The sequence below is a fragment of the Nelusetta ayraudi genome, unplaced genomic scaffold, assembly GCF_046127955.1.
Source record: "Nelusetta ayraudi isolate G7.1 ecotype Tasmania unplaced genomic scaffold, CSIRO-AGI_Nayr_v1 ptg000011l, whole genome shotgun sequence".
Lineage (NCBI taxonomy): Eukaryota > Metazoa > Chordata > Actinopteri > Tetraodontiformes > Monacanthidae > Nelusetta > Nelusetta ayraudi.
Window position 1 is genome coordinate 23,736,923 of NW_027466061.1, and position 13,236 is coordinate 23,750,158.

Sequence of the window (13,236 nt, forward strand, 5' to 3'; positions counted from 1 at the left end):
CTAAGAGACGGAGGAGGCGTCCCGGCCGACGCCATCACTCCAGGGAGCGGAGACAAATCCTGGGGCATCCAGGAGGTGGCCGCAGCTGGAGCTGCAGCTGAGGATGTTCTGCTGCTGGCTTACCTGGCAGCTTCCCCCTGGAGAAGGCCTCCGAGTCCAGCTGGTACGTGTCCTGGAGCCGCATCAAGGCCTTGGCTGCACCGGTTTCGTCTTCGGGCTGCGGGAAGTACTGCCGGTGTGTGGACATGTTGGAGATGAAGCCTGAGGGAGTAGCAAGCAGAGCGACCTGGTCAGGAAAGCCACAGACTGGAGAACTTCAAGGGAGTTGGTGGTTCCTGAGGGGTTCTGTCAGCTGGGCGGAGCAGCTGGCTTCACCATACTGATATTTATGATCAATCAGCTTTGATCTGTAAATCACATCTAAAGGCGCCTCGAAGCTCTTTGCTCAATCACAGAAAGAAAAGCAGCTGATCCTCCAGAGCAGCAGGGGGCGACAGCGGCAAGGAAAAAAAATGCCCTGTGGGGAGATACCTGGAGCGCACACACACACACACACACACACACACACACACACACCCATGAAAGTGAGAAACGGAGCGGGCTGGCTATGGGGCGGGGCGGACGATGATGAAAAAAAAAAAAAAAAAAAAAAGCTTGAGTGGGAGTGAAAAAAAGACAGAAGCGCTTGTCGACCGTCGCTGGTGGTGTGAGAGTCTCACCGTCTGAAGGGTTCTGCAGCACCAGGCTCTCCAGCTCGGACCACTCCGTATTGAGCCTCTTCATCAGCTTGTAGGCGTTGACCGGGTGGCCCAAGTAGCCCTCTGGGTCCAAGGTGGTCATTCGGGTCAGGGTGTCCAGCTTGTTGGCCCAGCTGAGGGACAGACAGCAGCAGCAGGTGTGTTGGGTGTTTACTTCACCAGCTGATCAGTGGGCCACGTGAAGAAGGCGGAGCAAACCTTTTGACAGTGGCCAGCTTGGACTCCTCGGCACTGATATAGTCCCTCAGAGACTGGACCAGCTCCTTCTCTGTGTAGAGCAGGCCTGTCATGTGGCCTGCAGGGGGAGACAGATCCCAGCAAGTGAGAGGTGGGAAGAAACCAAGCACACATACTTTGCGACTGTACTTAGGTAGATTTTTACTTTGAATCCCTACATTTGTACTCATATCTGTACTTTCTACTTCTTACATTGGAAATACATGCTGATTACTTTTGTGCTTAAAAGATCCAAATTGTCATTCAAAGTCATTGACTGATTGTTGATTCTAGTTGTTGTTGCTTTAAGTGGAGCTATTTGAACTCTGCAAACATGCAAAAAACAACACTGTGATTGTTAATCAGAGTGTCAACATCCCATAATGTCTCAGTGGTCAGAAATATTATTGATTACAGTTTGGTTGAGCTGTAGTTGAAAAAGAAAAAAATATATAGAGAAGTACCTGTGCTTTTATTTAAGTACTGAATGTGAATTCTTTTGCCACTTTTGCATTGCATGTCTGTTGGGACAGACGTGAGCGTGTGCAGTGAAACACAGTGTGTCTACAGCAGACCCACATAAAGGTTAAAAATAAACTCTGGAACTCTAATTGTATAGAATTAGTCAAAGCAGCAGCAGCCCTTGTTGGACCCTTGTATTTATGTAGGACACACTACTACAGGAACGATGACAATAATATGATCACAACCTAGCCTTCTTCCCGACCTCCTTCTTGGTGAAGCAGAGGGGGAAGAAGTGAAAACAAGACACCCTCTGATGCCAAGAGCTGTCCTGGTTATTTATAAAGAGACACTCAGGAGCAGTGAAAGGCCTTTGGGCCACTTCCACCTTATAAAGAGAGAAAAGAGCAGCGTGTCTGACCTTAAAAAAAATGTTTCCTCAGCAGAAAGTGTCTGCCTGAAGGCTGAGGTGAAGACACGCACTGCTCTGTCGGGATTCAACCCTTGGGTGGGTCATGATTTGATCAAATTCTGATTCTTGAGGTCACCATTCGGTTCAAAAATTGATTCTCGAATCAAACCATTTGCAATTTAAGTAAATCTTGATTCAAAAATGGACACAGAGCATTGTGTGTGAATAATGAGGCATAGAATGATGGCATCAAAACAGAACACAGTTTGTATTTTTTAAATTTGAATTCTACTGATCAACTGATTTTTATGATTAAAAAGCAGAAAGCTAAACTGAGGAAAAAAGGTTTTATTCTTGAGCAGGTTGTACAGGAAATAATGTTGCGGCATCGATAAATTTGCTTAAAATAAAACATGAGGCTAGCTGCACTGAACTGCACACAAAAATAACACAAATCAGTGTTTTGTGTGATTTCAAGATAGACATTTTTTAAATATAAGTCTCAATTCTCAGTGACAACAACAATTCAGTTCAAGATATTCTAAAAAGCAAAACGAAACGGAATGTCTGTTGCGGAAGCCTGTGAGGGCCACACAGACAGAGACAGAGGAAAAACAAGATTGTTGAACTTTATGAATTGATCCAGAAAAAAAAGAGAAGATTCAATTAATCAATTTTTATTTTTTTACTTCACCCCGACTCCTCGGACGCACACTTCACGGACACAAACTCCACAGACACAACCTCCTCAGAGACGCACTCCTTGGACACACACCTCGGCCTGCACGATATTAGGAAAACAAGTGATATGCGATAATGCTGTTGTGTGTTCCGATTAGGGTTGTCACAAGAACCGATATCTACAGTACTGGTTTGATACAGACACCAAAAAAATATATTTGATACTCGCTTTTTTCTGGTACCGTCAGAACTGAATATGCAACTATTTGGTCGGCGAGCTGTGTCGATTCTTAGTGGAACTGACAGGGGGAATATACACGTGTGAGCAGCGCAGAGCAGTTAGCGACGAATAAGAAAACCTAAGAGTCCTGTATGGAAATGTTTTGATTTCAGACGAAAGGGGAAACACATCAAACCTGGCTAAACACCCCAAAGACAGGCACCCTGACCTGTTTAGAAAATTCAAGGTGAATGAGTTTCCGTTTGCTATCACTGCGTGTCACATGGCATTAACCCGTATATGCCTACGTTCCGTCATTCGGTCTTGAGAGTCAGCTGGGGCGCAGCCGCGCAGGCTTCTACTCTGTCTCTCAGTCGCTCCCTCTTGGTAATAGAGGTTTAGCATAATGTAAAGATACTGCCTGCGTTATTATGCATAAAGCGACACGATGAGATACTGTCTGTCAGTCTCTTACTTTATGTTATTTAAACGAAAAGTTTTGTTTCCTTTATAGTATCAGTGTGATCCGGACCAGGAGAAGCAGGAGGAAAGTCACACACAGGAACACAGTCAAAAATCACTGACACTGTTATGGCCTTTGGAAGCTGGTATAAGAGGTTTTAGTTAAGTGAGATCAGGCTCTACACCACTGTTGTTTTGTAATTTATTTCCATATTTATAAGAAGAACAATATTGTTTGAGGCCACTGCTGTTGTTTTTTGAATGTATAGTTACCCTTTGGCAGTTGGCAGCTGGTATTGCAATTTAAATTCTGTGCAAAAAGATGTAGAAGCACAATGATGTTTGAAACAGTTTCCATTAAAGTAGTGAATTTAAAAATACATAATTTCTGTTCACTCGCCACAGTGACGGCACAAAGTGTAGAATCAACGACATGGTTTTCCCTCCAACAGTGCACAGTGTTGGTGTCCGCCTCTCCAAATCACAATCGCTTTCCTTTCCAAACATACACAACATCTTACTGGCTTTTTAATTTTATTGAAATTTTAATGAAAGAAAGTAAAGAAAACATAATAGCTGAGTGAAACCAGTTGTCTGAGGCAGCCCAAATCAAAATGTCAATGCAAAATTTTACCTGGATGATGACTTAATTTACTAAGAAAGTAGGCTTGCTGTGAGTCTCGGTAGCTCACAGAGGTAGACAGCTGATAGATATTGTACAGAGGTTTTTATTTGGGTGAAATTAAGTCCAGCTCGACGCAAATTTGTGTGTAACAATTTTTTTTTTTAGGTCACTAATATGTAGTGCTCATGTAAAAGAGTGTAATCACTGTCGTAGATGTGGACCTGCAACTTTTAAATCGCCACTAATATGTAAGTTTGTGAATTTCTGACCAATCTGCTGGCGGTGGCGAAGCGCATCTGTAGCTGTTCGGTAAGGAAACCCGTTAAATTGAAGACCAGTCTGGACATTACCGTAATTTCCCGACTATAAAGCGCACCTGAATATAAGCCGCAACAGCTAAATTTAGGGGAAAAAACAAATGTGTACATATACAAGCCGCACTGGACTACAAGCCGCAGGTGTTTCGTCAGGAAACGGGTTCGCGGAGCGGATCGGTTCGGCGGCTGCGAGCCTGCGGCTCTGGACTCGCACCTCGGATCCTGTTTGCGGGGTCCCGCTGGTCACCTCGGTTAATTGGTATGGGGTCGAACTCGAGGCAGCGACGCACAGGAGCTCACAAAGACAGAGCGCATAAAGACAAGAGAACATACAGACGAGAGCACGAGCGATCTAGCCAGATCAACTGCCTTAAACTTAAAAGCTGCATCATGTGCAATTCTTCGTTTGTTTTCCATAATGAGGGTTTGTGCATGAAAACTTCCTTTGCGCAAACTGTCTTGCTCTCGTACTGCATTTGGTTCCACTTTTGCTTTCGTTGTTCGCGCGAACTGCCTGTCTCACTCTTTCCCGAGCCCACCCAAAAATCCATAAATTGAGAAGGTCCCCTAGTGGCCGTTAGCTGTAAAAAAAACCCAACAACATAGATTAGCCGCACCGTTGTATAAACCGCAGGGTTCAAAGCATGGGAAAAAAGTAGCGGCTTATAGTCCGGAAATTACGGTACACTGGTGTTGTATCTATCGCACATGTTGATATCGCGATAACGATGAATTTAAAATATCTTGTGTAGCCCTACACACTCCCACTCCTCAGACACACACTCCTAAGCTGTGCCTATGAGGTCAAGTGTCTCTTGCATCTCATAGCAACATAATGCTTACAAGACACGAGACCCTTTGGCCAGGAGACACTAGTAACTAGACTCCACCGCTACATCTCTACCTTGATGTCAGGTGTGTGATGGTGATTGGTCCAATAGTGTCGGGGCGGAGCTGTCACTTACTGATGGAAGTGAAGATCTCGGCATGTGAAGTCCGGCAGCAACAGCTCAGAAACGCCACCAACAGGAAGCTGGGCAGGACATACGTCGTCCCCATTTTGTCTGGATCTATCACCTGCAGGGAGAGACGAAGTCCAGTCACACTGACACGCACAAAAGTGGAGATATCAAGACTGGTATGATGAGAATGACACAGAGATTCAGCACCTCATTAACATCAAGTGGCAAACTTTTGTCACCTGGCAAAATAACATCCACTGCAAGGTGAAATGAGAAGCCCATGCCAAAGCCAAAGCAGCTATCCAAACGCAAATTAGGAAACTGAAGAACCAGTGATGGACAACGAAGGCTCTGGAGACACAAGAGGTTTTTTTTGATGGAGGTGGAAAGAGCATTACAAGGACATCTTAAACAGTGATCCCATTCCTGGGATGGAGGCTCTTGACCAACTCCCTCAACACCCCATTGTTGAAAGCATGGGAAAACCACCCAGCCTGAATGAGGTGATGGATGCCATTAAGACGATGAAAAACAACAAATCTGCTGGGCCTGAAGGCATCCCAGCAGAAATCCTGAAGAAAGGCGGGCCAGATCTTCTTAAGCATATCCACACCGTGCTTTTCAAAACCTGGGAAGAAGAAGAAATCCCTGCACAGCTTAGGGATGCCTTAATTGTCTCAAAACAAAATGATTGACTGAAAACATGATTTTCACCATTCACCAACTGCAAGAAAAATGTCGATAACAGAAATCAACCATTATGCATGGCCTTTATAGACCTTAGCAAAGCCTTTGATTCAGTGAACTGCCAGGCCCTCTGGCTGGTTCTGGCAAAGATTGGCTGCCCAGGAAAGTACAGTATGTCCGGGGACTGAGACTGCTGCATGATAATATGTCAGCCACAGTACTAAGCGGCAGTGGAAACGAATCTGAACCCTTCCGGGTCGACAAAGGAGTCAAACAGGAATGTGTCATCGCTCCAACACTATTCTCCATCTTTATTGATGCTATCCTCCATCTCAGTAAGTAAGCATCTGCCCCAGGGAGTCAACATCATGTACAGAACTGACGGCCAACTCCTCAACATCAGCCGTTTCAGGGCTAAAGGTCAAACCACAACCGTATCCATCATGGAGCTGCAGTATGTGGACAACAACGCCCTTGTAGCCCTCTTGCAAGAGGACCTACAGTCCACCTTATCGGCCTTTGCGAAAGCATACAAACAGCTTGGTCTGGTCATCAACATAAAAAAGACGTAGAGCCACAATTCTGGTGTACAAAGCTGTGGTGCTCCCCACCCTTCTGTATGGGTCAGAAGGATGGACCACATATAGCAGGCACCTAAAGGCACTTGAGATGTACCGTCAGAGGTGCCTCGGGAAAGTTCCTCAGGATCAGCTGGGATGATCGGCGCACTAACACCATCGTCCTGGAGGAGGCTGACGTTCTCACCATCACTGCCACCATCGCCCATAAAACAACTCGGATGTACTTGCCATGTTATCCGCATGCCGGACTCTCGCCCAAAACAAGTCCTGTATTCCCAGCTTGTTAAATGGAAACGAGCCCCGGGATGTCAAAAGAAGATGTTTAAGGATAACATTAAGACAAATCTAAAGAAGTGCTATATTGACCTAAAAACTTGGAAGGACATGGCAACAGACAGGACAACCTGGAGAGACCTTGTCTGTCAGGGGGCTGCAAAGTATGACAGTGACCTCCGCCATGCTGCCCAGGACAAAGGCAGACTCGAGGAGAAAGCATCCAATAAACAGGTCCAACCCAGATCCACCACTACATTCCTCTGTCCATCAAAGAAATCGGGTCTAGAATCGGCCTCCATTGCCATCTGAAACAGCAGACGCTGCTCACTAGTTAAGCAGTAGTAGTAGCTAAAGAATTCTGCAATGCACACACGGCAGATAAAGTGCATCAGGTAATCATGGCCACGTCGCAGGAGTGGGGGCTTGAGAAACAGCAAGTCCATGCAATATTGCGCAATAATGCACGTAACAAGAAAAAGGCGGTGGTGGATGACATGGAGGTGACACGTCTTGGTTTTGTTGCGTACACACTCCAACTAGAGAAAGTCTACATTGTATTTACTGGGCAAAGACTGAAGTCATCACCAAGCTCCGATTGCACTTTGAAAATGAGTGTACTTACTTTATGAGCACAATTTTACATAATCATTTTTTTATTTAATTTATATGTTTTATAGAGTGTGCTCACTGTGTTCTTCAATTTGTAAAATGAACAAAATGGAGAGGAAAAGCAAAGCATGAATTGATAATTGAAGCAAACAATCCAATTTATTTTGCAATGCACTGAGAGAAAAGTCTGAATCTAATGGACCCAGTTTATTCAAGGTAAGGAAAAAGATTGAATCGGGGAAAAAAAAATCTGGATCGGGACATCCCTACAAACAGTATCAGGCTGTAAAGCTTGATACTCAAGCTCCAGCTTTCACTTCTCTGCTCTGGACAGCGCAGAGGAACCCACCAGGAACGTGCTTAAATAAGACATTAAAACAGAAGTGAGCCTTTTCAACACTATCTCAGAGGAAACAGCAAACATCCTGGCTCCAAGTACAGCTGCCCTGCAGGCAAGGAGTTAATCGCACACACTTCCAAGCCAAGGCTGTCGTCCATTCAGGGAAATGTCTTCCAGGAGCAGCAGACAGGTGGTGATGCCGGGATAGGAACCTGTGCACACTATATGTTTACACACAGCAGGGAGTTGACTGGTTTACAGTGCAACGTCTGGACTCTAGAGCAGGGGTCGGGAACCTTTTTGGCTAAGAGAGCTTCTCTCTTTCTTCTTCTTCTACCGCTTCATCCGTGGGTCGGGTCGCGGGGGCAGCAGCCTTAGCAGAGATGCCCAGACCTCCCTGGCCCCAGTCACCTCCTCCAGCTCGTCCGGTGGGACCCCAAGGCGTTCCCAGGCCAGCCGGGAGACATAGTCCCTCCAGCGTGTCCTGGGTCTTCCCCGAGGCCTCCTCCCGGTGGGACATGCCCGGAACACCTGCCCAGGGAGGCGTCCAGGAGGCATCCGGAACAGATGCCCGAGCCACCTCAGCTGGCCCCTCTCGATGCGGAGGAGCAGCGGCTCTACTCCGAGCTCCTCCCGGGTGGCCGAGCTTCTCACCCTAGGCTAAGCTTCTCGGCTAAGAGAGCCAAAAAAAAAAATCAAATATTTTAAAAGTTATTTTCGTGAGAGCCATACAATATTTGTAATTTCTATTTTTAATTTGTAACTCTTAATACAACTAATAACAGACATTTCGCCAAACTGGAGTCTGAAGGAAGCCCTGTGGCCGTTTTCACATCTAACCTCCGCGCCTCTCCTCTCCTCTCATCTCCCTTTTTCACTGTGTCTTTGTCCGCAGTGAGTGGGGGCAACTGTCCTGCCATCAAAATGTTGTTTTAATGCTGTGAAGAGAATTAAAGTATGAAACCACCGCACGCGCGCAGTGTCCAGAAATGCCGCTGCCTGCGCAAAACTTTTGCGCAGTGGCACTTCTGCTTTAATTGCGTCCTTATTATCAATTGACGCAGACTGCCGCACGGGCTTCAGAATCATCTGTCAAAGCTAAAACAAAAAATAAATAAAATAAAAATAAACAAACAAAGAAATCGGTGAAAGACGGAGAATTCTCCAAGACCAACAATTTTAAAGTGGAATAAGTCTCTGAATGTATTCTTTAAAAAAATGTTATACTGAGGCTATCCAATACATAAAACATTTCTTACCATTAATGCGACTTCTGGTGCTGCATGGTTTTAACTTTAGCATGCTCTTGGCACGCCTTCTTCCTGCTTTCCCCCGCTGGATATTTCGATGCAAAAGTGGCATGTCGTGTGTCGAAGTGTCGCTTTATATCTGACCGTTTCATAGATGAAATTTTATCATTGCATATTAGACACACCGCGGTCCCTGCTCTCTCAACAAAAGCAAATTCCTTTGTCCATTCTTGCTGAAATGCACTGTACTCCTTGTCTTTTTTTCTCTTCAGCATAAGGGTTTGCGCTGTATAAATCAGCAATCTAATCTTCTGATGAAACGGTTCTGCTTCACCTTTCAAAAAAAAAGAAAAGAAAAATAAAGGTGTCGAACCCTCCCATATACTGAAGCACAGATGTGATAGGCTCCAGCAGCGAAACCCTGAATATTTGCGGTAAAAAAAATATATATATTGTAGCCTATAAAATGCACAAGAATTTTTGTGGTAAGATTATTTTTAACACTGATTTTTGTAATGTTTTACTTGAAAATCAGCGGAATTATTCATTACTTGTGCTAAGAAAGGTCAGCTAAGGGTTTTCTGTGCGCCAGATGCTGTCATCATAAGAGCTGGGACTTCCGGTTTGGTGAGCATGTGAGAATGCTGCAGTCTCCGACTCCCGCAATATAATTTTGTTTAAAACCCCTATCTTTATAATAGCTTCGCTGCCCTGCGGGTTTCCAACTTTTAAAGCTTTTGAAGAACTTTGACTTTGACTTTATTAACAATGTCCAAATCGACAAATACAATACTGAAACATCAGGCACATGCAGTAGCACCTGCCTTGCTAGCATTACTAGCTTACTTGAAGAGCACCGAGCAAACATCGCAACCGACTTTAAAAATACATTTGCTGCCATGGAGTCGAGACTGGAGAAGATTCATACTACAGTGCGGGAGCACGAACAACGCATCGTCTCACTGGAAGACAGCGCAGAGTGACCAGTGTTTTCGGGAATTGGAGGCGAGGTGTGCGGCTTTAGCCGAAAGAACCGACAAGCTACTAGCCAAGACGTCGGACCTTGAGAGCAGGAGCCGACGGAATAATATCCGAATTGTTGGACTCCCGGAATCTATTGAAGGTCCCAGACCAACAGTATTTTTCGCCGAGCTGTTGGTGGAACGACTCGGCAGTGAGAATTATACAATCTCCTCCTGAGCTTGACCGAGCACACAGGGGGCTCACCATAAAGCCACAGCCAGGACAGCGACCGCGACCTGTTATTGCTCGTGTACACCGCTATCAGGTAAAGGATCTAATCATACGAGAGGCCTGCAAAAGACGAGGGAAGCTCCAGTACCGAGGGACCCCCATCCAGATCTACGAGGACTTCGCTCCAGAGGTGGTGGAGGAACGCGCCAAGTACCGGTCTGTCATGGCGGAGCTGTATAACCTGCACTGCTTTTTCCGGCTCGCCTCCAAATAACGCGAGCTGACGGGGCAAAGAAGAGGTTTTCCTCCCCTGAAGACGCTGCGACCTTCGTGGCCAACCACAAACATAGCCCAAGCCCTAATTAGCTTAGCATCTTCGTAATGGGGTGCATTGATGTTATTTTTATTTTTACTTTTTTAAGTTATTTATGTTTCAAGTGTGACGTAAGAGGTGGGTGGGGAGGGAAGGGGTTATGTTGTTTAAAAATGAAAAAAGAAAAAAAAAAAGAAAAAAAAAAGAGCCATCTGGCTCGCGAGCCATAGGTTCCTGACCCCTGCACTAGAGGCTGCTAATGCTGCACACTGGGCCTTCACACAAATTAATTATGGCTGATTTACAGTCGGCGTTAGCAGCTGTGGCTCAAGGAATTCAACTCTGTGTGTGTGTGTGTGTGTGTGTGTTTGTGTGTGACCAGTAAACACAGGCACAGTGGCGTGAACTAGCTTCACAAGGCGAGAACAAACATGAACTACCTGGAGCCAGAGTGACAGATCAGCTGAATAATCAAGCCCTGTTTACAGGGAGATGGCATTTTTTGAAGCCAATATAGATTTTTTCATTTCAGAGAACGCGTGTTTCAGTCTGTGCGGCAGGGCCATTTCTACCTTGGTGGGGGCCCAAGGCAAGATGCTGTTTGGGGGCCTCAAGTTTGTGAAACTGTGATGAAGAGATTCCTATCCCTTTAGATGGTCTACTAAGATGCCACAATCTATTACACTTCATGAGCAAAACAGGCTACAGGTACAATTAAACATTTTAAGTTTAGCCACTCAGGCAAGTTAAACTGATTAAAAAACACTATAATACAAGGAAAAGAATCCTCTATATGTCAATAAATAGAACAGATTGAGTATTTATATATATTTTTTTTAACTTTAAATAAGAAAATCAAACAAACCAACAAGTGCAACAGTAAAAACAAACCAACACTTAAAATAATGCTTAATTACCTTAGTCTCACACTTATCAGCATAAGACCTAATAATAAGACACATTATTCACCTGGACAGAAGGAGGTTCTGAGGAACGTGATGGTCCTGGAGCTTCCTGGTCAGGATGTTCAGGAGATCCCTCTGGCTCAATGTCTGGAGCTCCAAAATATTTTAGAAATGCTCCTGCAAAGACAAAGCTCATTAGATCATCAAGCAAAATAGATCATAAGTGCATTATCCAATTTTATTATGACAGTGATGTTGCAGTAATACAGGAACATTTAAATTAATTTGTTTTGAGATTAAACATTGTGATTGCAAAGTCCCTTTAAAGCTTTTACCCAGTTACAAAATTGTCACTTTTAAGAGTTTTTTTTGCAGTAGTTTACACACCGTTCTAGTCAAAGTAATAAAACTAAGATAAATGATCCACTGCCACAATAGTTTAAAATAGACAACACCATGCCTAATAAAATATTTCTTTGAATTATAAAACAGTAGCACACTTCTAATTAGGCGCCTATAAAATACACACTAAGCTTTGTAAATTAATCCTAAGTAAGCCGAAAATAACATTAAGTGTCAAATATGTGAGACAACTTCCACTTAACAACGACAGACTACTGACTACAACAACATGCCCTCCCTCCCTGTTAGAATCTGAATAAACAGGTCTTGAGTCAATCAGTCATTCCCATGGCCGACTTGACAGGAAATGGCCAACTTTCATGAAACAAACAAAAAAGCTGAGTTCATGACGAACAAATATTAGCCAGCCAGCTAACATTCATCCGACGCTAGCTTGCTGGCTAGCAGGACAAATAAACAAATTTGGGAAAAAAAAAAAAACGGCATTTCACCTCACCTCGCCCATAACACCAACAAATAACTTAGAGGGCACCTATGATGCTTTTCCACTTTTCTGAGCTTTAAAAACTGTTACAATGTTGAACCCTATCGTCAAACAATAGAAAATCATCAAATAATGACGTTCAGGCGTTTGGACGTGAGCCCTGCAAATTGTTGGGCATGGTTCTAAACGCTCTGTTCACAGAGATTTTTTTCAACACTGGGAACGCAATGACGTCATTGCGTTCCGGATCTCCTTTCATGGCCATGCTCAGGCACACTCTCGGACTGGTTCCGCCCTCCCCCGCTCTTCCCCGGAAGTGATTCCGCAATGCGCTGGTCCAAAAAATTTTTTTTTTTTGGTGTCAGGGAAATTAAAAAATATAAAATAAAAAATACCGAGCGACTACCGAAGCACCAAGGACCACAACCGGTCGGAGTGGAACGAACAGAGAAAATGTTGGAGGTTTGTTCAGCCTAATGCGGATGCGATGGAACACCGGTCTGCAGCCAGACCCCTCTCGTCCGGTCGGCATCGGGAGTGAGACGGGCTCGACTCGGCCGGTGGACGACGAGAGAATAGTCAGCCACGGCAATATTTGAAAACATGTATGAGGACTGTGAGTGTATTGTGACCTCAAGCAACATTAGTTTTAAGACTACTTGCAACGTACAACCGCTGAATCGTGTTGATGAACTGTTAGCCACCACCGCTAACTCCGTGCTCTGCTGGTTATGCGTGTTGTTTTCGCTAGCAGCGAAACTGAAGAGGCAGCGATTTTGACTCGCAAGTTTCACTCCTTATATCGACGTTCACGCTGCCAGCATGGTAACATGGGTTGTATAGAGCTCTTCCTGCTTTGTGCTTGGTGTGGACTTAAGTCGTGCAGATATTCTTGTCTAATAATAAACAACTCTATGACTGAAGTGATCGTTTCAGCGTACATATTTTCTCTGCTCGGACAGTCTTTTGATACAAGTCAACAGTATGAAACCAAATCATTCTAAGCCCTATTAAAATGTCTCGCAAAAATACAAAACAAAAACACGGTCAGTACACAAAGTAAAATATATTTCCGGGGACACGGAAGGCACAAAAATCGTCCAGGGACCTTCGGTCCGG

General features: G+C 44.6%; 1 protein-coding gene and 1 long non-coding RNA gene across 5 annotated transcripts in view; one reads left to right on the top strand and one right to left on the bottom strand.

The window, feature by feature from the left end:
* Nucleotides 1-13,236, top strand: part of LOC142884180 (uncharacterized) — a 145,566-nt gene that overhangs the window by 126,499 nt on the left and 5,831 nt on the right. The gene's annotated exons all lie outside the window — the stretch shown is intronic.
* Nucleotides 1-13,236, bottom strand: part of LOC142884147 (prolyl 4-hydroxylase subunit alpha-2-like) — a 34,446-nt gene that overhangs the window by 16,587 nt on the left and 4,623 nt on the right. For all 4 annotated transcript variants that reach the window (XM_076019658.1, XM_076019657.1, XM_076019660.1 and 1 more), the window contains exons 2-6: nt 11,335-11,447; nt 5,119-5,230; nt 957-1,053; nt 720-871; nt 124-261 (exon numbers count right to left, since the gene is read on the bottom strand). In XM_076019658.1, the coding sequence (XP_075875773.1) occupies nt 124-261; nt 720-871; nt 957-1,053; nt 5,119-5,212 (481 nt within the window). In that variant the 5' untranslated portion in view covers nt 5,213-5,230; nt 11,335-11,447. The remainder of the gene's footprint in view (nt 1-123; nt 262-719; nt 872-956; nt 1,054-5,118; nt 5,231-11,334; nt 11,448-13,236) is intronic.